We start from the raw sequence: 27,471 nt of genomic DNA, 5'->3' as shown, positions 1-27,471 counted from the left end.
GGTGTAGAAATAAGGCTGGGTCCATGACTGATCCTGTGGACTACTGGCAGAGTGAAGCTATACCCTCTTCATTAATGAGGTAGCAACTTGGTGATTCAAGCAACTTACTTGAATTAGCGGACTTACCAGCTGGTTGAGAAGGTGATTTAAGTAAAGTGTCCAGTCTGCCTGAGGATGATGCAGCCTACCGAGATGGAAAGGAGCAGCTGGGGTTCCAGAGCAGAAGAAAGGATGTCTGTTGTGATTCCACATAACAGTGTCAGCGTCCATGGAATCTCCTACACAGTCAGGTAAAGCTAGTAAGGATCAGCAATGTAAGCTGGGACTCTGCAATAGCACTAATCCTCAGACCACAGGGATAAGACTTCCCTTAATTTATAGCATAATAGTAACAGGGATATAGTTTGAAGATGATGGACCTTAGTCTTAGTCCAGTGAAGGGAGACACCTAGGATGAATTTGGTCCTCTCTGTCTTGTAATTAAGACTATATTTTCCTGAGAGTAAGGAGTGATTCTGCTTTCTGAAGATTTCATAAGTGATTCTTTAAAGAAGGTCTCCGAAGGATATATAAAGAAAGCCTGAAAGGGTTGTGGTTTCATTTCTTTTGCTTGTTTTTAGACATTTAAGCTTCTGTCTTGGCTGGAAGACTCTGATATGACTGGAGAGCTCGTGAACTAGGGACGCCAACAGAGCCAATACGGAACAAAATGAGCTATTAAAAGGGGAAGGGATTTTTAGTCAAGTCTGTTTAAAACTTTGTTTTTTTGTTAATTTCTATTTAATTTCAGTGGTTTTGTTAAAGGTCTAACACCCTCATCCTTACAATTAAAGAGCTCACAATAAATATTACTTATATTTCCCCTTGGTCCTCCACCAAAACCAGGTTAGATCAGGAAGGTTAAGTCTGGTTCTACTAAGATAAAAAACAAGCAGAAAAAAAACCTTTTAGAAATTATTTTTTTCCAATCCTCTTTATACATCAAAGCAGCAAAAAAGGGCACAAGCCCAATTTTTGAAATGTTTCTTGCATGTTATTTTAAATTCTTTCAAATGCCACATTTCAGCCTTTTCAACCTTCTTTTTTTTAAAGAGAACGTGTTGGACTTTGGTGGGATATCCCATCATATCATAAAAAATACACACGGCAGATCCTCAAAGATGTTTCATTTCACATAGAGAGTGGCCAGATTATGGCAATTTTGGGAAATTCTGGTAAGTAGTTCAAAACTTCCAAATCTAAAACAATACTACTTTAAAAAAAATCATGCCAAATGAATTTCGTAGACTGTTCTGAATGTGGGCACTTCTGTAATAAGGTCACAATGTGGATAAGCACTGGTTTACTTAGATTAATAATTTACTTTTCAATTATTGTCAACAGGCTCTAGTGAATGGCCTTCTTGGGGGCATTACACTGGTGAGGATTACTGAAGCACACTGCCCTAAGTCTCCACAACCTTGACACCAGAATATCCCCTCCCACTGCCTACCCTGAAGGGGCTGGGAGGGACGCTGGTATGGAGCTAGCTATTCTGGCTTTACACTACTTGTAGATTCTCATGCAGGGTGCCTTTAAGGTCACTTTGCACTGCACAAGTGACCTTAGCAGGGTCAAGGATCTAGCCAAAAGATTTGTATTTTTAAATAATGGAACCCTTGCAGACTATCAAGACTTTCTGAAAAAGAAAAGCTGTATCAATGCATACATAGGCACCATCAACCTGTACTCTTTAAAAAGGTGGCATTTTCAGTCGCAGTCTCAGTAGAATATATGTGTGGTGGTTCTCAGGGTACCAGGGACAGTAAGTCACCTTGTTTCTCCCTGCCTCTGGTGAGAGAGGGTCTTGCCCATGGTAACTTTGAGTTAGTGCCCTGACACCACCAGCCTTTCAGCCATTCAAGCACTCTCCTCCAGGCTATGCCAGCCCGGTCTTTGCCTTGCATGTTAACAATAGGTGCATCCTGGTCTCCAAGTCATTTTGAAGAATTCCCCTGTGATATCCAGCCCCTAAACTGGCTACTCACAGAAACTCCAGATCCTCTGCCCCCACAGGTTTATTTAAGAAACAATGAAGAATCAATTAGAAACAAGATAGTGATGGAAATGAATGGTCACAATATGAAACAAAATCATAAAACGCAAGCTTGGGCCTATGCTTATTAATAGTTATCTTTCCTATCTAATAAAGTAGGTTTTCCCCTGAAAGTTCAATCTGTTGTAGAGCTGGCTGGCTTTGCAGGAACCAAGATCCAAACTTTCATGAAAACATCCCGCGCCACAAGATGTTTACTCAGTGAATGGATCCAGAGTGCTTTCCCCCACTCTGTATTATGGTGAAACAGTCTTTTGTCTTTATTCACAGATAGGGTGATCCCTCTGTCTGTTATAATGGTCCTTTTTCACCTCCAAGTTGTTTCAATTGTATGCAGTTGTCCCATCGATAGTCTTGGGAAGCAAGGCTTGACAACTGAGCCTCGCCTTACCTCACTAGCTAACCAGGGAGTGTTGACAATTCTGCTTGAATGATCCATCACTGTGATGAATCATCCCCTGGTGTCTAACTTTTAATCCAAGACCAAAAAAGCATCCTTTCAATATAGTTATATTATTTCTTCAATATTACCCATACATACATTTCACAATGATTATGAGTCTTGATAATTTACGAGCTTTCTGTAGATACCTTACATTACCCATTATGAATAAATACCCTGCAAGATGTGTTTGGTGTAGTGAGTTTGTCAGACCTGAGATGAGTTGTTTGCAAAGAACAGGGGATCTTTTTCCAAAGGGCCTCTGTGTCACAATAGGGTTTCTTCCAAACTTGCCAGAGTTTTTCAGGTCTGTGTATGTGTATGGTTTCCTGGGTTAATGTTTTTCATCTTTTTTTTCATCTTGGATGAAATTTAACCTTGTGCAGAGGGCCAGCACAGGGCCTATTCATCACTTAAGTCCTACTTAAACTCTTTTTTGAGCTTCCAGTGATACTTAAAAGGTGCATAGGCCATGTGCTGCACAGGAGTTAGGCCCTCTCAAATCCCCCATTATCTTCCTCTTGCATTCCAAATGTGGTTCAAGCTACCTGCCCCTACCTACAGCGCTGCTCTTGACTCTTACTACTGCTCCTCTTCCTCACTATTCTGTTCAACCTTCCTAGCTACCTTCATAGCCTTCTCCCACTCTCATCTTCATAAGTTCTCCCATGTTGCCCCTTATTCCTGGAATTCCCTCTTGCCCCTGGAACCAAAGGTGAAATCTCTTCATTTACATTTCTCCTCAGAACTTATTTCTCCCACAAAACCTACTAGTCTCCTATAAAAATTCGCCTAGAAGAAGAAGTGCTCTTGATGCTCTGAGGCAGAACCAGTCCTGGTCTTCCATCCTTGTCTGATCTGTTTTGTCTTTCTGTTTAGATTGTAAACAGGGACAAATGGGACAGGAATTGTAGTCCTCAATGTTTTGTATAGCATCAAGCACAATGAGGGTGCTTAACAAGTGATGTGAAATAAATAGAAATTTACACAGACTCTAACACTCCATTTAACTTTCATGGGCTGCTTTTTCACACCATTGTTAGTGATAAAATATATATCTATTTTTTCATTAGACGTGTGCACAGTGTCTAGAACAATGGAGTCCTGGCCTCTGATTGGGGCCTATAGGTGCTGCTATAGTAAAAGTAAGAATTAATCTGAATGAAAATTTTTGTAAACTGTCTAACAGGCTCTGGAAAAACAACTCTGCTGGATGCAATATCAGGAAGACTGAGACAAAAAGGAAATTTCTTTGGTGATGTGTACATGAATGGGCATGAGCTGAAGAAAGAACAATTTCAGGACTGCTTCTCATACGTTCAACAGGTTGTTTTTTAATTTAATTCATATGCATGGACCTTTTTGTTATTACAAAGTTGTAGTGATAATAATAATAGAATCATATGGCTTGACTGTGATTTCACTAATCTTGTTGTAAATCAGGAGTAACTCTACAGAAGTCAATGGGTCTATGCTGGTATGAAATGTGTGTCAAAGCAGAACCACGCCCAGAGTTACTACAATACTGTTGTTCTTTTCCTTTTCTAGAATGATATCTTATTAGGTTATCTCACCGTACAAGAATCTTTGACTTACACTGCTTTACTCGCACTTCAGAAGCACTCCAGCGACTTCATTAAAAAGAAGGTCAGTATGTTCTATTCTTCCACGGAGACAAACAGGGGAATCTTTTCAGATATGTCCAGCAGATCAGATACCCTAATTTTATAGACACTACCTTTTAGCAGATTTGGATTCCCAAGTTCAATTCATGCTCTCACATTATCCTTTCATCAATGGCACTTTTAATCTATAGATCTCACAGTGCTTTACAAAGGAAGCCAAGTATCATCATTCCTATTTTACAGATGAGGAAACAGGCATGCACAAGTGAAGTGACTTGCTTGGGATCACAAAGGAGTTCAGCAACTGAGCCAGGAATAAAACTCTCTGATCTCCTGAATGCCAATTCTGTGTCATGCTGCCATCTTGGGAAATAATGAATATGTTGGAACAAAATTAGTGTTGCTGTAGCTGTATCAGTTCCAGAACATTAGAGAGACAAGGTGGGTGAGAACATCTTTTATTGGACCAACTTCTGTTGGTGAGAGAGACAAGCTTTTGAGCTTACACAGAAGAAGACCCGAAGAAGAGCTCTGTGTAAGCTCAACGGCTTGTCTCTCTCACCAACAGAAGTTGGTCCAATAAAAGATGTTCTCACCCGCCTTGTCTCTTTGGAATGAAATTGTCATTCCTGAAGTAGTACCAGTTGCTATTGCATGGGAGATTGAATTTGATACCAAATTCAGAACTCCTGAAGTGGCCATCCCCATAGTATCTGGGCACCATTACATCATTACATGCATTTAGAACTCCATCATTTCCCTCCTGGAAGAAGAACAAAGCTTCTATATCCTCCTCACTTACTGCTGCTTACTGTGAGGAATTGATGTTATTATTTATTTGTTAACCCCTGACAGAGTGATCAGCCCTGCACCATGCACAGAAGAAACACAGCCCCACTGAACTAGCAATCTGAATAGAGACAAGAAAAATAAACACCAAATGGACTGGGAGACCCAAAAGGAGAGGTCTATCTCTGTCGTTAATTTCTTTAGTTTCAGAGTAGCAGCCGTGTTAGTGAGCTGTAGCTCATGAAAGCTTATGCTCAAATAAATTTGTTAGTCTCTAAGGTGCCACAAGTACTCTTTTTCTTTTTGTTAATTTCTTAGTGTCACTTGTGCCCATCCAGGTGCTTTATTTCATAGAGCTGGCAATGGAAGCCATTTTTACAATTTTCTGGGGGGAAGGGGGAGATGAATTCTATTTGTGCCCTAAAGCTGGCAAGATACAGGTACAGCCAGCTGTCTGGTAGAAGAACATTCTAGCAAGAGGGCAAATGGCTGCTGCCAGGGATATGGAAGTCTATGAAGCTGTTTGTGAGAAGTTGCCTAGGATAGTGGCCTCTAGACACTCTTCTGATTTTGGAAAAGAATATCTGTCCAAAGTGGCCAGACATGAAGACAATAGCCAAACCAGATAAAAAGGCAAAAAGAGATTATGAACAATTTTACAATAGATGTCACTCAGTTAGAGAACTGCTGGGTCTAGAATCTTATGAACCATTTGTGTCTTTTTAAATTGTAACTATTTTGCAGGTAGATGCTGTTATGGCTGAGCTGAGTCTCAGCCATGTTGCTACTAATGTAATTGGAAGCAGTATTTTGCGGGGAATTTCTGGTGGTGAGAGGCGTCGCGTTTCAATTGCAGCCCAGCTATTACAAGATCCTAGTGAGTACTGAACAGCTTTTCAGAATAAAACAAATACCTTGTCCTTTTCATTATGCTGTCACTTTGCACGCACTCCCACCACCCACCTCTAAATAACATTTTAAAATATAATAGCACTTTTCTTCTATCACAGATCCACATTCCAAACTGCCATTGATTTCAACATGCAGGCTCATTGCACAATCAGCTCTGCAGAGAGGCAGAAATGTCTAGTGACTAGAGCATAGGCTGAGACTCCTGTTTTGTCACTGACCTATGCTGTGGCCTTGGGCAAGTCACATAGACCCTGATAGTTAAGTTTAAGCACATGCATAGATCTTAGGGATTTAAGTATTGTTTAACCATATGCTTAAATTCAGTCCTTTACAACTGTCTGTGCTTCTGTTTCCCATCTGTAAAACAGAGCTAATAAAATGTACTTATTTTAGGGGGGAGTTGTAAGGATTAATTTTGTAATGTTTGCTCAGCACTTTGTGTTTTCAAAGTGCTATGTAAGTGCTAAATATTATTATTATTATTATTACTTAGTTCTTCATATTTATTTATTTGGATATAAAACAGAGCCAAAAAAGTAGCCTATACCCAAACTCTACTTGCCTTGACAATTACTTAAATTTGCAATTCAGTTGGAATAACCATTTAGCAGTATAGCCGTGCTCATACATAAGTTAATGTAACCAGCCAGTGAATGAAGCATACCCCATACCTTAGCTAATGCAACTTTTAGAGCACTGATATGCTGTATCCACTACTTTCTTGAACATTTTTGTGAAGAAATTTATAATTTCTGTTGGGAACTTAAAAGGGGCAATATAATACCTATGTTGCAATAATTCAAAGAATCAACATTTGTAGTTTGCTACATTAATTCAGCCAGTGATGAAATGAGATTTGAATTTCCCTTGATGAATGATGTATACTACATTATACACTGCATGAACTCTGGTGCAATGACAACAGTCATAGATACTAATAAAATTGGTTGACTGGTCAGAGTGGGAATTGTCCACGCTGTACCTCTTTTGTGGAAAAAATAAAATAATTCATTTTCCAGGACTGTATCTCTCTTCTTCCATCTCCCACCCCCCAAATTCTTATGTATAATAAAATACACATTAAAATTACAAAGAAAATAATGCACTAATAAGACTGGTTCATGTACAGAACTACATACTGTACTACAGGATAATTTTAAATAGTTCATTATATAAAGCACAGTTGTGTATACTGTGTACATGCAGAATACACACTTTTAGCTAATTTTATGTAGCATCCTATCCTTAAAAGCATCATTTTATAATGCTAATTCTAAAAGCTGACAAACACACTGAATCTATTTTGGTAGCTTCACTGAGAAAAAGTCAACATGAAAAAATGATCAAGTTGTAATTCTGAGTATCAAAGAGAGGACCTGATCTTGCACTCTGTATTCACTGTGGTTGAAAATGGACCACTGAACCAAGTAAAGGCTGAAGGATCAGACCAGAGAAATAAATGTGTACACAGGTTTGCATGGCTGTCACACTTTAGAGATAATTCTACAGCATGCATTGAATGACCTATAAAGGACAGAAACTATACAATTTGCTTACCATTTAACTGAGTTTTCAGAAATTATCCCTGTTATATTCACAGAAGTCATGTTACTTGATGAACCAACTACAGGACTGGACTGCATGACTGCAAATCAGATTGTCTTGTTGCTTTCGGAACTTGCTCGCCAAGACAGAATTGTGATTATTACAATTCATCAACCACGGTCAGAACTTTTCAGGGTAAGGAATATTAAAATGATAATAGATTCTTACTGAGCATCACTCCATGCAGTTTTTCTTGAAGATGAGAGTTATTTAGTACAAAATTAAATACAGTCTATCTTCAAATCCCAACACTAGTTCCCATTTTCGACTGCATCAAATTCAAGCTGCTTGTCCTCACCTTCCAGGCCCTTAAAGCTCTGCCCCTTTCTGCTGCTCTAGTCACACTTCCCATTGATCCCTCTGCTGTACCACTGATGCTAACCTCAACTGCTCATTTGTCCACAACCGCCTTCATGCCTTCCTCCTTCCTGTCTTTCTGAACTTATAACAAATTCCTCTCCAGGTTCCTTCAAATTCCTCTCCAAAACCCATTTCTTCTGTAATGCAAGAAATTGACCAACTAATAACAGATAGGTTGAGGCACAGCTGGGTGACAGTTGAGGCACAGTTTGTCTTTATTTTTTTTAAAAAGACAATGTACTTAATGGACAATTTTTTTAAAAGTGGCTGGTGATTTTGTGTATCCAACCTGAGACACCTTTACAGGGTGGCTTTCACCCTGGCTTTCAGAAAGTGGTAAGCATGTATGTCTGACCCTCCTGAGGCAGATTAGTATTTTTGCACCCATTTTACAGATTGGGGTTACTGAGACCCAGAGAGGGTCAGCAACTTGACCAAGGTCACAAAGCAAGGCTGTGTCAAAACTGAGAAGTCAAGAGTTCATGGTTCCCATTCCTGTGCTCAGACTGCACCTTTCTCTTCATACCCGGTAGGATCCAATACCTTTAAGAAGGGTCAGTTCTAATAGTTTATGATTAAAAAGACATTTGGCAGTGCAGAAATACAATAAGGAAATGTAATGACAGGGCAAATCTACACTTCTTGCTAAAGGGCCTTTATTTACCAAATTATAAAGTACTATTCCAATATTAATGTTTTCCTTGTTAGTAGTAAGTTGATCTCATTAATATATGTTGTGTTGTCCAACCAGTTATTTGACAAAATCGCCATCATGAGTTTTGGAGAATTGGTTTTCTGTGGGGACCCTTCAGAAATGATCACATTTTTTAGTGATTGCAGCTACGCCTGTCCTGAACAATCAAATCCTTTTGACTTTTATGGTAAGTTTATCCAACTCATATTAGCAAAGATGTTGGCATTTTATTCTAGGCAAACAGGTTATGCCAGCATAACTCATTCTAATTCTTCCTGTTCTTTGTAATTGTGCTGAGCTAGTTTGTTCCATTGCTTCTGAGGGGATCAGTGCTATAAAATTATGTAACATATTCAACAGAACAACTGGTCTTAGATCTGAGAATAAAAGTAACTGTGGGATTAGCAACAAAATAGTTTAGGTCAGTTTTGAAAACATGCTGCTTTTATCTAGTACAATACTTATTTTAACCTGTAGGATATAGAACATTCAGATGCCTGAATGATAGGCAAACTAGAGCCGGAAAAGAAAGAGCAAACAGATGTGAACTTTCCTCTGGATAAGGGAACAATGAAAATACACAATAGCATTGCAATAGAGCAATATGAAATAATAAGGCACACTAATTCCACAAGCAGAGTTCCAGGTTCATGAATCCTCTGGATTCAATATGCTCCTTTGCTCCTAGGAATTTAGACTTGATTCTCCAAAGTATGGAGTGCCTTTGATTCCTACTGACTTTAGTGGAAGTTGAAGATGCTCAGAGACTCTATAAAGCTCCACAGCATTATGTAGTATTTGGCTCTTATTGCTGATTTAAAACAAAACATTTACTTACCTCAAAACATTTTGTCTGTGTGGATCCCACTCGAGGTGCACGTGCCCCAAGCACATGAGACTAGCATCTTTGATTCGCAGTGTTTGTGTGGCTGCACTTGCGCCCTGCATGTCCTTGTGCCCCACCCCGGCCAACGGCATATAAAGGGCAGAGAAGTCTCGAACACCCACCAGTTCTAGTGCTAATTCAGCAAATCAATGTCAGAAAGACTCACCAAAAAAAAGTGTGTATGGAGGGCAGGTCATGAGATCCACGCTGTAGGACAGCATCTTGAAGAACCACAGTTATTGTGAAGTAAGTTGCTGGGGTTTTTTAATCTGAGAAATTGTCCATGTGCATCCCACTCCCCACTCTAGGTGACTGGCAAGCAATGCCCCGTCTGGATGGTAAAACTAAGGAGTCCTAGTTGCCACTAATTAAACACTGATTGTAACACTGACCTCCCAAATTTGGCATCCAATCTTGCGCCCAAATCAAGGACAAAATGTTTAACAAAAGTGAGGGGATTGCTCCAGGTAACACCCTGGCACATCTCAGACATGGTTATATTTCTGAAATATGCAGACAAGGCAGCCTGAGCCATAGTCAAATATTTGGCAGAAGAGGTATATCAACCATGTAATAACAGACTGAATACATGGCATAATCCATTTAGACATTCTCTGGGAAAAATATGGATTCTCTTTTAGAAGTGCTACTTATGGAAACAAAAAGATTGGTTGTCTAAAAGGGCTTGTCCTATTCAAGTAATATAGCAAGGCCCTTGAAATGTCTAAGTATGAAATTTCTTTTCTGACGAGTAGGAGCAGGTTTTGTAAAGAAAATGAGGGGATTAATGGATTGATTTAAATGAAAGTCTGAAACAACTTTGCAAATAAATTTAGTGTGAGATGTCAGCACCACCTTATCTCTGCGGAATGCTGTGTAAGGAAGGTCAGCCAGGAGAGTTTGGAGTTAGATGACCCTACTGACTGATGTAATGACCACCAAAAAGGCCCTTTTGAGAGTGAAATGGTTTAGAGAGCAGAAAGGCATTCAAAGGGAGAGGGTCCATGAGTCCTGAAAGGACAATATTAAGATCGACAGATAAGTGTGAAGCAGCGCTGGATACAGTAGAGTGGGAAAAATTGAGTATGACTGGCTAGGAAGTTGGCATAGTGAAATTGTTGCAAGGAAGATTTTAGTTGAACTGAATGAGAGTTCAGAGAGCTGGAGGGCTTGTCTACATGGGGGTTTTAAACTGGCTCAACTCAAGTTAATCTGGTTTGAAAATGCTTACATACACATGACACAATCCATCACTGCACTCTAATTCTGCATATGTCGCCAACTCTGGAGTCATCTTGCAAAGTGACCACAGTTTCCTCCAAATTGAATTTGTTTGCATCCACGTGACCAACTGCTACACAATACTTTTTGCATGCTTTTAATGGCTACCCCACAGTGCTTTGCAGGTTGACAATTACTAACCTGTCCGGTTACCTGTGTGCCCTCCCTGCTCTGATCAAGTTCCAAGCACAACCGCGCACCCCCATAAGAAGCTGGTATGGAGCCAGATGTTCCCCATTTGCTCCTGGATCTCAGGATACAATTGTGATAGCACTCCCAAAGCCAACAACATGTCTTGCACAGCTGCTTGGAGCCATGCTGAGACCATGGATCAGATCGCCATCTGGGAAGAAGCATTGGTTCAGGAAGTTGTTGTGGCTGGATACCGGAAAAAAGATGTTTTTGTGGACATCGCAAAGCAGATGTCCATAAGGGATCATTACCAGGACATCAAGCAGTGCCAGATATAGCTGCAATCCTTCTGGACTTTACATATCATCAGAACTTGATTCTGTGGTATGAGAAAAGTGTCTTGCATGGATCCTGGGCTCAGGCTTCTCCTGGAGCAAAACCTGGGCACTTTGTGCTCTCTTTGATGGCAAATGAGTCTATAATGGGATTTCCTATTGTTGAAATATCAGGCTGAGGATGTTGCTCTTCAGAGACCATTGGTGACAGATTGTCTGCTATGTTATTGTTGACTCCTGGAAGATGAAGAGCAACTGGGGTTATCCCATGGAGTTGACCATGTCCATAATCTGATTTCCTCTTGGCATAGAGGTGATGAACAATATATAATACAATGCAGATGTGTTGTCTGTGAAGAGCTGTGCAGTGGAATTCTTTAAAACTATAAGGAATGGTTTGCAGATAATCTGATTTTCCAGAGTTCTAGGATGTTTACGGGGAGGCTCATCTCCTTCTGGGACCATATCCCATGTATCTGAAGGTAGTCCAGGTGAAGATCACAACCAGTTCCTGATGCGTCTATGGTCAGTGTCTTTGTAGGCAGAGGGGTGGAGAAGGTTATGCCTTTCCGAATGTTCTGAGCATCCCTCCACCAATATAGTGATAACAAGATATAATAGTAATAATAAGAAATACCCTAGCTCTTATATAGCACTTTTCATTCATAGGTCTGGGTGCTTTACAAGGAAGGTCAGTATCATTATCCCCATTTTACAGATGTGGAAATTGAGGCACAGAGAGGTAAAGTGACTTACTCAAGGTCACGCAGCAGGCCAGTGGCAGAGCTGGGAATAGAATGTAGGTCCCTGAGTCCCAGTCCAGTGCTACTAGGCTACATTGCCTCTCAGTGGCCTTTGATGTCTCCCTGATTTCTGGAGGAAGCTTGTTCACAAAAGGAAACACTTTGTCCCACATCAAAAAATCATACTTGATGAATAATGCATGGTAATTCAGTATGTGTAGTTGGAATGAAGTGCAGGAGTAAGCTTTCCTTCCAAAGAGATACAGCTTTTTGGGGTCTTTACTTCAGGAGTAACTGTTGGTAGACCATGCAGGCATGCTTTCTCATGAACCACAGAGATATACCCAAGAGTCAGGGATTGAATGTGTATAGAACTTCTCAAAGCTTTTCCGTGGAACTTTATTTTTTTTCTGCTGGTTTTGCAGTGATGCAAGGGTAGTGGTGGTCTTCCAGAGATCTGTAGCTGGCTCCAAGATGCCTTCATTTATAGGCATTGGCAACCTGCCCACAGTGGAGGAATGGAAGATATTAAATAAGTTATGGACCTTTCATCAGTCACTGACGTTTCAGTTTCAGTGTGACAGCAATTTGAGACAGCAGCTCTTGAAAAGTCCTGAAATAATCCAAAGCCAAAAGAGGCACCTTGTCAGGAGGAGGAGAAGATGATGATGATGAGTCTTTGGGAGAAGCTAGTGGCTCAGTTGCCAGTGCTGGCTCAAATATCAGTACCGTGATGACTGGCATTGAGGAATTGGTATCGGCAGGAACCAGGGTAGCTGACCTAAAGCTGAAACCATTGTCGCTTGCCCTGAAGCATAAGAGCACTTTGTGCTCAGTCCCTGGGAGGAGAGTGGAGGTGAACAGCTCTTCTTAGGCCTTTCAACTTTCCTATTCTTAGGGGAGAAAGACCAGTGCCAGGAACTATGCTTAGTCTGGGGCTCTCATCTACCTTGCCTCAGCATGGAGGAGACAGTACCAGTCTTCGGTGCTGGAGCAGCCATTGGTGCCAAGCTGATCTTTGGCATGCTATGAATTCTATTGGGCTTGTCAGTGCTGGGCCAGATTCCTTACCAGTTCCATCTTCGGGAGTCATATTCCAGTCGATGGGGGTGCTGACAGTGTAGGATTTAGAGGTGGACGGTTCCATCTTGAAGCTTGATGCCTGTTCTTCTGGGTCCTAAGTGCCTCTGATAAACTCCTCCAGATGATATAATTTTAGATGCGTGTCTCTAGATTTTTCTCATTCCTGAAGAGAATGACCATCAAAGCAATGGTCAGGCTCATGGCTCTTGTTGAGATGAAATAAAGAGCTATGACGCTCTGTAAGGAGAATGAGTCTGTAACAAGATGGGCAGAATGAAGCCCAAAGGCTTTGAATTTGCTATTTTAAGTGGTTGTGGCAAAAAGTGTTGAGAGAAAATAAGTATTTGTTTTAAAAAAAACCCAAACAAAGTAAGTTTAAGTACATTTTTAAAGGGAAAAAAAAAGGATGGATTTCTGTGGAAATAACCCTTAAGTAGCCAGGTAAGGATAGTCTTGAAGAACGTAGTAAGGGGTAAGAAGCAGACACAGCCTAGTTTCATTTTGATGCCACTGGTGATAAGAAGGAACCGAGGAATGGTTTCAGCCATTCTGCCCTTGGGTTTGGGGGCAGAGCACAAGGATGTGCAGGATGTAAGTCAGTAAGGAATTCAGATTTCTATTCTAGTGTGTATGGGGTACATGTGCACCTAGAGTAGGATGTACATGCACAAATACTCAAAGAACCCATACTTTTAATCTAGTATATTTGGGTGACTGATTGCTGATGCTGTTTGAACGCTAAATAGTGAATCCAGAAATGTCCAAGACGTTATACGAAGAAGCATGGTACATTCAGAGGGAAACAGTATTTTTCTATTGTTTTGGTGGCATTCTGCCTTCAATTAGGAGAGAGAATGATTGTAGACGTGAAGCTGGAATTGAAAAAAGCTGAAAATACTAATATGACAGTAAGGATAATTTTGTCATCATGAATTTGAATAGTCTCAAAGTCACAAGTCTGAGATTTAGACTCACATTTTAAAACATTCAGTAAACACGAAGTGCTACATTCTTCAAGTGTCAACCTTTGAATGTGAAAATAAAGAAAAAAGTTTAGATCAAAGAATTACAAGTGTTCTGAAAATTGGTAGATTCTGTGCATTTTGACTATATAAACAGGGGGTCTGAATCTGTTATCCCTGAGGTCAGTTTTCACTATTGTTACTCCTAATTTACACCAGTGTCAGAGGAAAATAAAGCTCTATGTTTCATAGAATGGATTGTATTGATTATGGAGTCGAAGTACAATGTTTGGTATTTGTCAAACATGACAGTAAATAAAGAACAGAATGTTAACTACAGGGCCTAGTGGTTAGTGCAGGGATTAGATTTTAAAACTCTCTCATTGCATTGACTTGCTGTGTGACCTTAAGTAAATCACTTAGGGCCAAATTTTTCAATGTTACTTCTGGGTTTGGGTGACTAAATGTTGGATCCCCATCTTTAAAGACATATGACCTGATTTTTGGAAGTACTGACCACTACAGCTGAGGACAATATTGCTTATTTCAGTTACCTCACAGAGGTGCTCTGAAGCTTAATCTTTTGTAAAGTACTTTAAACTCCTTGGACAAAGGAGTTTAAAGTACTTTATGGTTTAACTCCCATCTTGTTATGGTTTAACTCCCATCTGACAACATTTTAGGGAATGTCTACACTGCAATTAAAAACCCGCAGCTAGCCCATTCCAGCTGACTCAGGCTCCTGGGGCTTAGGCTTCAGGGCTGTTTCATTGCGATGTAGACTGCCAGGCTCTGACTGCAATCTGAGCTCTGAGTCCCTCTAACGTTTCAGGGTCCTAGAGAGTCTGGGCTCCAGCCTGAGCCTGGACGTCTACACTACAATTAAAGAGCCCCATAGGCTGAGCCCCACGAGTGCGAGTTAGCTTGCATGGGTCAACTTTAGGTATCTAATTGCAGGGTAGACATACCCTTAGAGTTTAAGCATACACAACACTGAAAAAACAAAACTTATGAAGAGAAGGTGTAATATGAACACTTTATGTAGCCAGTTTAGCAGGTTTAGAGAAGTAAGTGATCTGTTAGAACACATGCTTCTGAGAACTTTAATCTAGGTTCTGATGCTATTGGTCAAGTTAGATGATTGCTTGCTTCAAAAGAAATGTGATTTTCCAAAACTCCACAGCATTAGCATTTGATCATACAAGGAAGACAACCAGAAATTGGTTAGTCTCTAAGGTGCCACAAGTACTCCTTTTCTTTTTGCGAATACAGACTAACACGGCTGTTCCTCTGAAACCAACCAGAACCCAAGGTTCTCATCTGCTAATAATAAGAAACAGCTGTTGGTGGCAAGACCAACTTATAGGTGAATTTATTAATATGGAGCATCCAGCTATGCAGAATTTTTATCTTCTGTAAGTTCCACTGCAGTAAATAATTTTTGCTTTACACGGGGCTTGGAACAGTAATGGGTAATTTGACCAGCCCAGCATCATCTATTTTACATTTTTAAAATGGGTGGGGGCGGGGTTGTTGAGATTGGAAGTTCCCCTCCACCAGAAGAGGGAGCAAAAATCAGTGCAACAGGGCAAAGCTGCATTGGCGAGAGAAGAGAAGTAACTCTGGTAGCATGTTATCCCCCGAGACCAATATTTCACAAAATGAATCTCCATGGGTTAGGTTGGAGTATCTCATAGTAGAGAAGGGGTAGGAGTCAAGGAGAAGTTGTTCTGTATGGTGGGCAGTCCTCAAAGCCTGGTAGATTTCTGAGTGGAAATCTGATCATCCATCCATCCTAAGCAGCATTAGCACCTTCTTTTCCCTGAACAGGAGTTAGGGCAGGGGTGGCCAACCAGAAGTTAATATGCGGCTCCTTGTATAGGCACTGACTCCGGGGCTGGAGCTACGTGCGCCAACTTTCCAATATGCTGTAGGGTGCTCACTGCTTAGCCCCTGGCTCTGCCACAGGCCCTGCCCCCACTCCACCCCTTCCCGCCCCCTTCCCCTGAGCCTGCCGTGCCCTCGCTCCACCTCCCCTCCGCCCCCCCCCCCCCCCCGAGCCTCCTGCACGCCATGAAACAGCTGGTCAGGAAGTGCGGGGAGGGAGAGGGAGGTGCTGATCGGCAGGGCTTCCAGTGGGCAGGAGACACTGGGAGTGGGGTGGGGGAGCTTATGAGGGGGCTGCTGACGTATTACTGTGGCTCTTTGGCAATGTCAATTGGTAAATTCTGGCTCCTTCTCAGGCTCAGATTGGCCACCCCTGAGTTAGGGCATAGGCAATGGCAATATGGTTCTTTGTCAGTGGGGAACAAATTTAGAGGCCCTACCAGTGAAAGGCAAGTCCATTCATTTCAGGATCTAGGACTCCACAGAGTCAGGGTTCCACAGAAATGACATTCCCAGAAGCTGAATTCCCCACACTGAGAGAATGGAGAGGAACCTCCACAAGGTGAAAAGTTCCCAGTTTCCAGCAGATTTTTCCTCCTTCTCCAGATTTTTCTACAAAGACTTTGGTGAAAGGACAGTAGGAAGGGGAAATGATCAGGCCTTTGATAATGTCTGTAGTTTAACACTTGAGTAAATTTGCAGTGGATCTGACATCTGTGGACACTCAAAGCAAAGAACGCGAACTGGAAACCTACAGAAGAGTTCACATAATTACATCTGCCTATAGAAATTCAGAGATCTTTCACAAGACTTTGGAGGCCATTGAAAGAACAAAACGCATGAAAGACCTGCCAGCAATACCATTCAAAAGCAAAGACTCACCCACTGCAGTCTCCAAACTATGGATTCTCTTACGGTAAGAACTCACTCTAAAAAAATAATAATTTTGAAGCTCTCTAATAACCTTATTTGGATAATCTTATTCACCTTGCATATAGGCACATACGTTATTTCTTCCTCTGGGCTTCCCAGTGCATACCATTTTCCTTATGCTGCCTTTTACATTGAAACCTCTTTGGGGCAGAGTGCCTTTGTTTCTTTTTCAAAGCTGGACACATTATCAGTCATAACGAACAAAAATAGTACAATGATTTTGTTTCAATTTCAGGAGGACAACAAGAAACTTCTCCAGAGATAAGATTGGCATAACCATGCGTCTTTTTCAGAATCTGTTGTTTGGCCTGTTTTTAGCATTGTTCCTTCTCAGACTGAAGAGTGATGTTCTAAAAGGAGCACTGCAAGATCGCGTGGGACTCCTTTACCAGTGTGTGAGTGCTCCACCTTACACAGGAATGCTCAATGCTGTTGCCCTGTGTAAGTTATTCGTTCCTCCATATTATGTGCAGCAAGTACTGTATATACTATGAAAAAGGCCTTTAAGAATGCTAATTTTAAGGGCTACACAATGTCGCACAGGGACGCAATGGGAGGTACAGTATAGTGACACAGACAAAGACAATATAACTCAGAGCAACCTGATTGTGCTGAGTGAAGTAAGTTATTACACTTATTTAAAGAGTATAGCATGCTCTCCTGGCATGGCCCCCTAGCTAAGGTGGCAGGGAGTATGGAACTGGGGCTCCAACTAATCCCTGTCCTTCCTTGTCCACTTTCTGCCTCTGTGCTGGGGCTGCATTTTTGGCCAGCTCTTATATGAACTATGCAAGTGGGGAATAGTCCTTACTTCCTCCTATGCCCCTGTCTGGCTGTGTAAAGGTAGGACAAAGTCTAGCTGCAAATTTGCACTCTGTTAATTGAGATCACAGTTATGGGCATGGAAAGGTTGAAAGGGCATATGACATGGGTGGCTTCAACAGTGATTAAGAGTAGAAGTCTTTATTAGACTTTTTTATCCTTGAAAGTATTATGTTGGTATCTTATACTTCTGAGAATTGTTATTTTCAAATTTTCTTTCTTTCACAAGTGCCATATTTTGGCCTCCCATATAGTAACAGTATCTCTGTTTGGAGGGTGAAAACTGTTCTTTCAATCAAGGGCAAATATGTGACCCCCATCATCGTAGAAGATGGACATCTCCATAAATTGACCATCAAAGACAGTTCTTATGAGTGGTGTCAGATTCTTACCTGCTAGAGATGAAGCTTGTATCTCCCATGCCGCATCTGGCCACCTCTGGTTCTGTGTATAGACTATCTGATCTACTAGTGAACATGGTTTTCACATGCAATGGCCAACCAGATGGGTTCAAACAAAAGTGTTTCTGAAATAGTCTAAGAGTTGTCAAGTTGTCTTGTCTAAGCTTTGCGAGCATCAACTTCTGCATGGTACTTTTGGTCAATGGTGGTTTAATTCCTATTGTACCTTCCACTCCAGTTCCTCCATTACGTGCTGTCAGTGACCAAGAAAGCAAAGATGGCTTATATCAGAAGTGGCAAATATTGTTAGCATACATACTACATTTCCTTCCCTTCAGCATCATCAGTATGGTGATTTTCAGCACCTTTATATACTGGTAAGCACTGAGACAGTTGTACCTTCTTAAAACTACATTCTCATTATGGTGCTCTTAAATTCCTGTGTCAAGAACAGGCCTCCAGGAATAGGCTTTAAGATATTGCCTTTCAGAGAGATCAGAAAAGCAAAGAAAAGGCATAGGGATGATATAGTACTTACCCTACTCTAACTCTTATCTACACTCAAAACTTATGCCAGCATAGCTACACTGGTCAGAGTGAGAGAAACCTACACCCTTGACTGACATAGCTGTATCGACAAAACTCCTAGTGCAGACACAGCTATACTGACATAAGAGCACTGCTGTTGGCAAACCAGTCACTCAGGAAGGTGATGTTTCCACATCACCATAAAAATGTCTCCTATCGGTGTATGCTGCATCCACACAAGGGACTTATGACAGCATAGCTATGCTGACATAAGCTATGTAGTATAGACATAGCCTTGGTGAGTTAGAATTTTGGTGAAAATGTTCTAATAAACGACACAAAAATGAGACAAAAGGCTTGTTTCGGCCCTTAAAAACCTGTGAATCTAAGACAAATAGATGATCTCAGTATTTGCGGTATTGCTTTGTACTTCTTATAGGAAATACCCTAACATCAATATTTGGAGTGTTCAAGGTAACTTCATATACTTATTTAAGGCCTAATTCTGCCATCCTCACTCATATTGAATAGTTTCTTACTCAACAAGTGGTCCCACTGAAATCCAGGATTAAGGTATTGCTCACCCTTCATTATTTAAGAGATTTGGCAAGTTCTGAAGGATTAGGTCTTATATCATTTTCATGGCATGCACAAGGGTAGAGAGGCCCACAGCCTCCAATCCTGTGGAAGCCTGTCTGTGCAAACAGTTTGAAGCTGGCATTCTGAGAGTTTTTGGGGAGAGTGGCTGCTTACTATGGCATAGTCTCCCTTCAATTCTCGAGAGTTTCTTGCAGAAGTTAATGCAGAGTACAGCAAATAATTGTATCTTTTGATTATGTGATCATTGTTTCTATTAATTGCTTTCCATTTCCCCCAAAATTTATTAAATCCTTAAATCCCATGATGTATTTTTTTTAACTATAATCAATCTCACAAAAAGATATGAAGTTCAAAAAACAGGCAGGCGATTTCCAGTTTTAAGCAACACAAAAGGCTCTTAAATGTCTCTAGATAATCTTTATAAAGCTAGTGATAGCTCCTAAGAAAGTAACGATGCTTACATCAGACATAAAGTAATTCAGCATTTCCCAAACTTTTTTGGCCACGGAACACTTTTTAGCCTATTACGAAACACTTATAATATTATTTTGTAGTTGTTTGGTTTTCAAATAAAAAATTGCATTATTTATGCTTAAATATATTTTATTTTATAAAACAAAGCAAAAATACCAATTTAAAATAACTTGAACTAACAATTTCTAACTGGAAAGCGTGTATAAAGTAGTACAAAAATCAAGTGCAAGAGTCAAAATTAAATTCTAGATTCTTTCACGGAACACCTATTCAGATCGAGCGGAACACCAGTGTTCCGCGGAACAAAGTTTGGGAAACGATGAAGTAATTAAAAGCCCTGAGACATATGTAACTAGGTAGATTTCTATCCAAGGTTATTCAGCCTTATCATTCTGTCTGCTTGTCTAAGTTATAAAGGATGGGGAGTGTGGTACACTGAAGATAATGTACTGTCATTTTTCCTGTGACAATTGATAGCAAAATTACAGTTACTTTATGGTCTACAGTAAAATGAACACAATGATGAAAGGCACTATTACCTTGGGCTACCAAATATACCTACGTCCACCACGTGTCCTGATGCATGCTCAGTCGTCAGCCTAACTGCCACCTCTTCCCTTCAGTTCCTCAAGAGGGAATGGTGATGTTACTCCAGAGAGGAGATCATTTTCTTAAGTCCTTTTTACAGAGGATTTCAAATTACTGCAAGCCCCCAAGTGAAGAGATAGAGGGGACTTTGGCAAACAAAAACATTTTGAAAAAAATCTTTCCTTACAGAAAAAGGAGAAGAGTTTCTGCTCCTAGTGTCAGTTGGAGGGACCTGCTCTCATGATTAGTCTCCTGCTTACTCCATCTTAGTATTTAGGGAAGCAGTCACCTTCAGGCAACGTTGTCCCTCTCCTTATCATTTTGGCATAGACCTAAAAAAACAAAACAATAAACACCTGCCAGCCAGGGAGGTCCTGTGTCAGTCTGTGCCCCAATAAAATTCCCCCTTGATTGACATATATAAAAAAACCTCTCTCTCCACTAAGATTTTTGTCCCCTATTGCAATTCCCATTACACCTACCCAGTGAATTGATTCCCTGAGAAGGGGGATGTAGAAAACATTCTGTGACCATTGCTGAGGTAGACTTCCTTTTCAGGAACAATGGCAGGCAACTTATACAGCTTCTGAGAGCCAGCAACTGCAAAGACTCACTCTGTCTTCTCTACAGTATACTTGTTTTGTAGACTGTAAACTCTTTCAGGCAGAGACTGTCTTTATCTGTTGTTGTAAGCCTCTTTTTTTACCTTGAGCTGTGCTCCATCTCTTGCTGCTTATCCTGACCACTCCTTCATGCCAGCCGCACAGGAAGGCCATGGAGGCCTTATTGAGAGGTCAAGTTAGGGAAGAACCAGGGTGGAGCTGGTAGTATGAGGAGATCAGATTTGTTAGCAGGTGGGTTGAGCAAGGGTGAGAAAAATAAGGATATGTTTTGTTTCGTGGAGAGGAAGTAGGAGCAGGAAGGGGGTTAAGACTCCTTCTGTGGAGTGAGGAAATTAATTTAGATGCCCCTTAATAGAGGGTACTAAGGATGTGTACACTCTTCTTTAGGACTATAACAGCCTGATTTTAAGCAGGGCCCCAATCCAACATCCTTTTTTGCACCCAGAATGTGCCTGTATAAAATATTGTGGTACAAAATTCCATCTGTAATTAGCTGCATACAGTACTGATGTTATTTAGACATCCAACTACATGACTGTACCTCCATGACTAAATGACAAAATATTAGTGCACCTGTGGGTACAAAAAGGGAGAATGTTTTTTAAAAGTCTGATGCCATAATGTTTATTTTTATATTTTAAAATGCTCTCTTGCCTGTATTTGCACAGGACTGTAGGAATGAACCCTGATGTTTCCAGATTTGGATGTTTCTTTGCTGTTGTGTTAGTACCTCATATAATTGGTGAGCTACTAACGCTTGTTTTGCTTGGTGTGGTTCAAAATCCAAATGTAGTCAACAGTGGAGTGTTGCTACTTAATGTAGCAGGAGTGCTCGTTGGAACTGGGCTTGTAAGGTAAGGAAAAGTATTACTAAATAATTGTGGTTTTAATGATAAAATAATGTAACTATAGAATAGTCTCAAGAATCTCTGTTGCTAAAGGTGAGTCTATGCGTGTGTACGCAACAAGGTAACAACTAGATAAAGTGCACCTGTAGTCTTTGGCAAGGCAACTATCTAATCACTGATCTTTTAAACCTTGTACTAAATACATGGGACACACTCAATCCTGACTTTTCCTACAGAACTGAAATAAGCCTAATGATAGTTAATGCCAAAGCCACTTCCTCACTGGCATGGCTACACCTGATAAAGTGGTTCTCAAAAAAAGTATCACTCTGTGCCATCTTTGACAGTGCTTTTTCTCCTGTAAACAGATTTCAGCTAAAGCTTGTTCTGCAAAGTAAAACTACATTAACACTCTCTTCAGTGCCCTTTTAGTCACTGCGAAATTTAGTGAAGGGTTGTAGTTTTGTTGTGAAAGTATTTCCCACCACCTTAGTTCTGTGCCTTACTGATCTCTTTGAGTGAGAATGTGTGGGTTTTTTTTACCATGTTTTTTAGTACACACAATGCTAATTAAGACTGTGAATCTCTTCATTGTCTATGAAGAGAGTCAATATTGCCAGTGGGTCTTGGATTGCTGGACATTTCTGCTGCATTTGCTGTGTTGGATGATAAGGAGTTGGTTGGAATCTTTGTATGAGAGACAGGAAGTGCATATATTTGCTGAGTACAGTTACACTGAGCTGATTCAAGACTCTGTTTTGATTCACGTTATTAATTCTTTGTTTTGCAAGTATCTTTAGTTGTCCTCCAGGCCTTAATATTCACTTTGTGTCTACTTTAGAGGAAATGAATTGAATACACATGGTAGACTTCTGTTATGCAGATAACACTGATCACTCCTAATAGTTCTTCCATTGTCATTTTATTAGCTTTTTTTTATGACACAGCAACATGAATATAAATAAGTTGTAAAATTAATTGCAACCATACCCAAACAATTCATTACTGTATATCCTGACACTGTTAATGGTCATTGGTCTCCTTAATAGGTCCTTCAACATTTGTCACAAATACAGTTTGTACTTGAATATTGTGCAGGCAAATTAAGAACACTCTCTAAAATGTGAGATGTTGTTGTAAGATGCTGAAAGGAGCAGTGCAGTTATTATAAATTTGGGTAGTATTGGTTCTTGAAATAACAGAAGCCCAATTTAACTAGTTTTTGTTTGTTCAAGGCACACAGAAAACATGCCTACACCTTTTAAAGTTCTAAGTTACCTTACATTCCAAAAATACAGCAGTGAGGTTCTTGCCGTCAATGAATTTTATGGATTAAACTTCACATGTGGTAAGTGTTCACTGAGCCCCCTTAAGCCCTTTGTAAATCAATTTAATGAAATATATGTTTAAATTTATAAACATGCTAACAAAGAGTACTTGCCTACACCTTTCTAAGCAACCCATACAACTTACAAATACAACACATGACCACTAGGTTATGCTTCCCAACCGGACCTCAAGTGAGGCCCATTACAAGGGGTGAAATTCTCCAACTATGGAACACATGGGACCCTGTTTATAAGTGAAAATCAACACCTTTAACATCTCCTTGAAACCCGCAGACAGACAAGGCAGATCATGGCAAGATACTACATGCTCTAAGCAGATTAACACATTATATGCTAGCTTCAATTTTGGATGGTTCTAAAATGTAGTCCCATATAGAGCATATTGCAGTAACGCAACCTTGAAGATGTCAAAGGCTTTCATCACAACAATGAGGATAATACCTTGCACTTTTATGTAAGGATCTCAAAGTATTTCATAAATATTAATAAGCCTAAGTCAAACCACTTCCCAGTGCTTATGGGTCCTCGCAGACAGCATATTTGATGGGCCTTAAATCTTCCATTTGGTGTGAGTGAAATGGAAGGTTCTAGTGACGCTTCATTCTTCTCTTCAGAAAATGCAATGCAGGTTAGACACAGAAACATGAAGAATGCCCCAATTTCCCATATACAGAAGATTGGCTGGGATGGGCACTGGGGAGCTCCTGGGATGCCTGTAAGGGAAGGAAATCTACCTGCCCAGCCACGCTGTGGGTATTACTCCAGTTTCAGGACCACAGAACCATTGCAGCAGCTGTATGAGCTGTGGTATTTGTATCGCAAGAGATCTGCCAACATGCTCTCAAGCTTCTACGGTGAAGCAATAAGTCATTGCAGAGCTGAGTTCTGAACATACAATAATTGTACAGCCTCTGCCCAGAATCTCCTGGAACAACACTGTTCTCCACTACGGACAGTGCCCTCCAGACCCACAGGGGAACAGGAAGGAGTTGTGAACATATATGTTATATTAAAATAAATTGTAAGGCCAAGTATATTAAATAAAACTGAGTTAGAGTAGAAGTTGGAATCCAGATGTTTAAATCAGTGCACCACTTACAGTAACCAGCCTGCATTCTCTATAATACAAAACTTTTTTTTTTTGCAGGTGGCTCCAATGTTTCTTCTGGAGTTGGCACATCATGTGTTTTCCAGCAGGGCATTCAGTTCATTGAGACAACCTTTCCTGATGCAATGTCCAGATTCACAACAGATTTCTTAATGCTATATGCTTTCCTACCTGCACTTGTCATTCTAGCAATTGTGAGTTTTAAAATAAGAGATATAATTATTGTCAGGCAATAAAAATGCTAGCAGTTCTAAACTGGCTATACAGTACTATATACCAAACCTTGCAGTAATTGAAAACATTATTTGGGCAAAGTAGTACCCATTGTTTTGTTGTTTTTCTAAATTATAGCAAGTGAGGAGTGAATTACGTCCACACTATTCATATCTTTTTCCTTTCAGTTAACAGTTTTAACTCATGTTGGAAGCAACATGTTAAATACTATGAACAAAACACTTAACTAAAAATTTCAGTTTATGAAGTACACATTTTGGGTATTTTTTTAATTCATAAAAATATTTTAACATATTTGTAAGTGCACTTAATAAAGAGGTGCAGACATGGGAACAAATGTAATTTGCTTTGTTAGGGATTATTCTTGCAAGCTTGATGACCAAGGGGCACAACAATATTTCCTCTAACAGCTGTACCTCACCTTCCCCACCCCGTCCCAAAATAAATCATTTAAAAATATCAAAGCATAATGTAATAGACATGGTAATTCGGTTGTATGACAGGACTTTACTTTCTTAGGTTTTCAAGTTATTAATGCAAAGGGTGAAACTAAGATATTACAAGTATGAATTAAAGTGAATATATGTGAATCTGTACATAAATTTGAGCCTAGAAATTGTGAAATTGCTCAGCACCTGTGACCAAATATGTTACACATAATAAACTATAACATTCAGAGAAAGAAAAATTCATGTTAGATCATCCTGCCCAGTCCCTTTCCAGTTCAGGATAGTTCACCAAGGAATTTTCTTATGTGCTCTAGCCCAGTGGTTCATCTGTCCATTTTTGTGGTAAGATGACATACTGCTCATAGGCCACCTCTTGTCTCAGTACCTCAATAGTCTATTGCTTGGTTCTCAAAATATTTCATCCTGCTGATGGACAAAAGGCTGAGCTGTACTGGTTTATGCTAAGTTTGACTTTCTCTATCAATGACATTTCCATCTTTTCTAATTGCACTAGAAGACTATGATACTGAACATTAGGAATAATTTTCTACCATTAATCTAAATTTCCTTTTATTAATGCACACAAATATCCCACAATGTGTGTATGAAGGGGTGGGGACTTATATTTACTGATAGTGTAACACCTTCATTAAATTAGAGCATTAAACTTGACAACCATAACAAACTATCACTTCCAGGATGGGTAGCAGAACGGTTCTCATTGTCCAGAAATCCTAACAGTACTCAATCTTATTGGTGAGCAGGAGCCACAACATAGCTCTATGCAGAATGGGTATAGTCTTTGGGAATGTTCTCCTATACAAGATTAACAGAACCTGGTTTTAACTACATTATATCAGGCAGCTTGTGTGAAAGTCTCTCTCTTATAGCACTTATCAATTAATGGGTTAATTAGTACATAAAATATGTATCTGCAAACTGGGAAACATCTGACTCTGTACACATTATATTTTGTGTACACAGGTACAGCTCTAGGCTTGCAATAATCTGTTTATGCCCTTAAATGTCTATTTTATGTAGGAACTTAAAAAAACCAACAAAACATATGGCCTTAAGAGTCCCGTTCTTCATATTTAAACCCATCTCTGTGAATAATCTTTTTTAAATTTTCCAAAATCTACTTGAGTCTGAGGATCCAGGTTTATTTTCTCACCAGAAAACACCTTCAATTCACATGATGTTATAAATTAATAGTTAAATTCATGCACTAAGTTTTTTATAATTTAATAATAAATGCAATCATGCTATATTAACTGTTTATTGTATGTTTGCAATTTGGTATTACATATTTTTCCAGTTGTATAAAACACCAGTTTCAATTACTCTGTATAATACTCAAAAATGATGATTGATCTTAACATGTACAAGACATAAAATTAAAATCAGTGTGAGAGGTAAACACTTATCTCAATCAAGATTCAAACTCCATTTCTTTCCAGGATTTAGAGGCATTTCTCTTATATTGTTCTAGTTCCTAAAACACAAACACATACCAAAACACTTAGCATAACATTCCCAGTAAAATAATAATAAAATGCATACAGCTGTAACTTTCCAATCTACATGCAGTTTAAGGCTTCTAGCTATGTTTCTAAATCATACATTATCAAATTTTGAAATAGTACACAAAGAAATTTTGATCACATCTTACTAAAATTAAATAAGTTTAGCACTAGAGGCTGACTAAGTTGCTGTCAGGAGAGAGATCTAGATGTGATTTCCTCTCCTAGCTATTCACTTGCCAGGCCAGGCCAGGCCAAGCCCCAAATTGGAAGCACTATGGAAACATGGAAATTTGAGGCTATATATTGAATATACTTTAACTTTATTGCTTTGTTTGTGTCACAGAGCCCTAGATTACAATGGCAAAAATAGTTTCTTATGCACAATGGGTCAAAATTCAGGACTTTGTCCATTCCAAGTGGTGAACTCTGTACAAGGTACTGTCCATGAGACTCCTATGGGGGAAGGAAGCCATTTCACAGAGATTACTTTAACACATGACTGAAGTAATCCCTCCACAGCCCCAAAGACTTCAATTGGCCGGGGGAGGGGGTGGGGTGGGGCAGAGGACCAGCTGAGTCACAAAACTGTGGATCCACTCTGTTACCCATGCTAATTCATCAGGATCCTTTACAAAGCTGAAGCTTCACAGAGGGGGTGTGCATTCCATCCAAATCCAGCCCTTGGCCCTCTTGTATGAGTTGTTCTACTAGTGATAACTCTGTGGCCAGGGAGATGAAGCTAGATTTCCCTCTTCATTAGTATGCTCAATTTTGGCCAGAAAGTAGTAGCCTGAAACATTTCTTAAAAGATCACAAAGGGTTTATTTGACATGTACAGGAAGATTCTTCCCTCTACATTTATTTGTTTTTAATCAGCTATTCTGAATAATCCCTTTATGAGCTATATTTTAGTTGAATGAGATGTGTACATCTGAATGTAAATATAAGCAAAAACTAAAGATGTAGCATTTCAGAAGAAGTTAATCCCAGTGAGTACTGGGAAATCTTTAGGGAAAAAAGCTTTGAGGAACAGATTATTAAGAACAGCAGTAAAAGTTGTTACTGTGAAGATATTAAAAAGGCAGGCACTCAGAGGCAATCACCACTATAGCATAAAGAACAATAGCCGGTTAGACAAATGGACCTACATGACTTTA

General features: G+C 39.8%; 2 protein-coding genes across 11 annotated transcripts in view; one reads left to right on the top strand and one right to left on the bottom strand.

Annotated features, from left to right (window-relative positions):
* DYNC2LI1 (dynein cytoplasmic 2 light intermediate chain 1) overlaps window positions 1-27,471 on the bottom strand; it is a 118,610-nt gene that overhangs the window by 25,265 nt on the left and 65,874 nt on the right. Inside the window, exons 1-5 of one of the 10 annotated variants that reach the window (XM_073339091.1) lie at window positions 20,884-26,215; window positions 20,365-20,509; window positions 20,129-20,267; window positions 17,979-18,240; window positions 127-278 (exon numbers count right to left, since the gene is read on the bottom strand). The exons of 1 other annotated variant lie outside the window; for it this stretch is intronic. Coding sequence is in view for 1 of the 9 variants with exons in the window: in XM_073339097.1 (XP_073195198.1) it covers window positions 26,267-26,283 (17 nt within the window). In the remaining 8 variants the exon portion in view is untranslated. Of the gene's footprint in view, window positions 1-126; window positions 4,567-17,978; window positions 19,651-20,128; window positions 20,292-20,364; window positions 26,284-27,471 lie in introns of those variants that run through there. 8 more of the 10 variants (XM_073339089.1, XM_073339090.1, XM_073339088.1 and 5 more) reach the window with 8 other exon arrangements.
* Window positions 1,054-25,313, top strand: ABCG5 (ATP binding cassette subfamily G member 5). The gene is made up of 12 exons (XM_073339099.1): window positions 1,054-1,214; window positions 3,727-3,863; window positions 4,086-4,184; window positions 5,696-5,828; window positions 7,464-7,603; window positions 8,580-8,709; window positions 16,534-16,747; window positions 17,000-17,205; window positions 18,226-18,364; window positions 21,469-21,654; window positions 22,884-22,996; window positions 24,145-25,313. The coding sequence occupies exons 1-12, from the start codon at window positions 1,193-1,195 to the stop codon at window positions 24,339-24,341; spliced, it is 1,716 nt and encodes a 571-aa protein (XP_073195200.1). The 5' UTR covers window positions 1,054-1,192; the 3' UTR covers window positions 24,342-25,313.

Source organism: Lepidochelys kempii, chromosome 3, assembly GCF_965140265.1.
Source record: "Lepidochelys kempii isolate rLepKem1 chromosome 3, rLepKem1.hap2, whole genome shotgun sequence".
Classification (NCBI taxonomy): Eukaryota; Metazoa; Chordata; order Testudines; family Cheloniidae; genus Lepidochelys; species Lepidochelys kempii.
The sequence above is the reverse complement of the archived record's forward strand: the minus strand, read 5'-3'. Positions and strand labels throughout refer to the sequence as shown.

What these genes read in the sequence shown, in the direction of transcription:
- ABCG5 (XM_073339099.1), top strand. Translation starts at nt 1,193, where the DNA reads ATGGCAATTTTGGGAAATTCTG. An exon ending in GCTTCTCATACGTTCAACAG is followed by an intron (nt 3,864 to 4,085) that starts GTTGTTTTTTAA and finishes TTCCTTTTCTAG; the next exon opens with AATGATATCTTATTAGGTTA. An exon ending in TGGATTAAACTTCACATGTG is followed by an intron (nt 22,997 to 24,144) that starts GTAAGTGTTCAC and finishes TTTTTTTTGCAG; the next exon opens with GTGGCTCCAATGTTTCTTCT.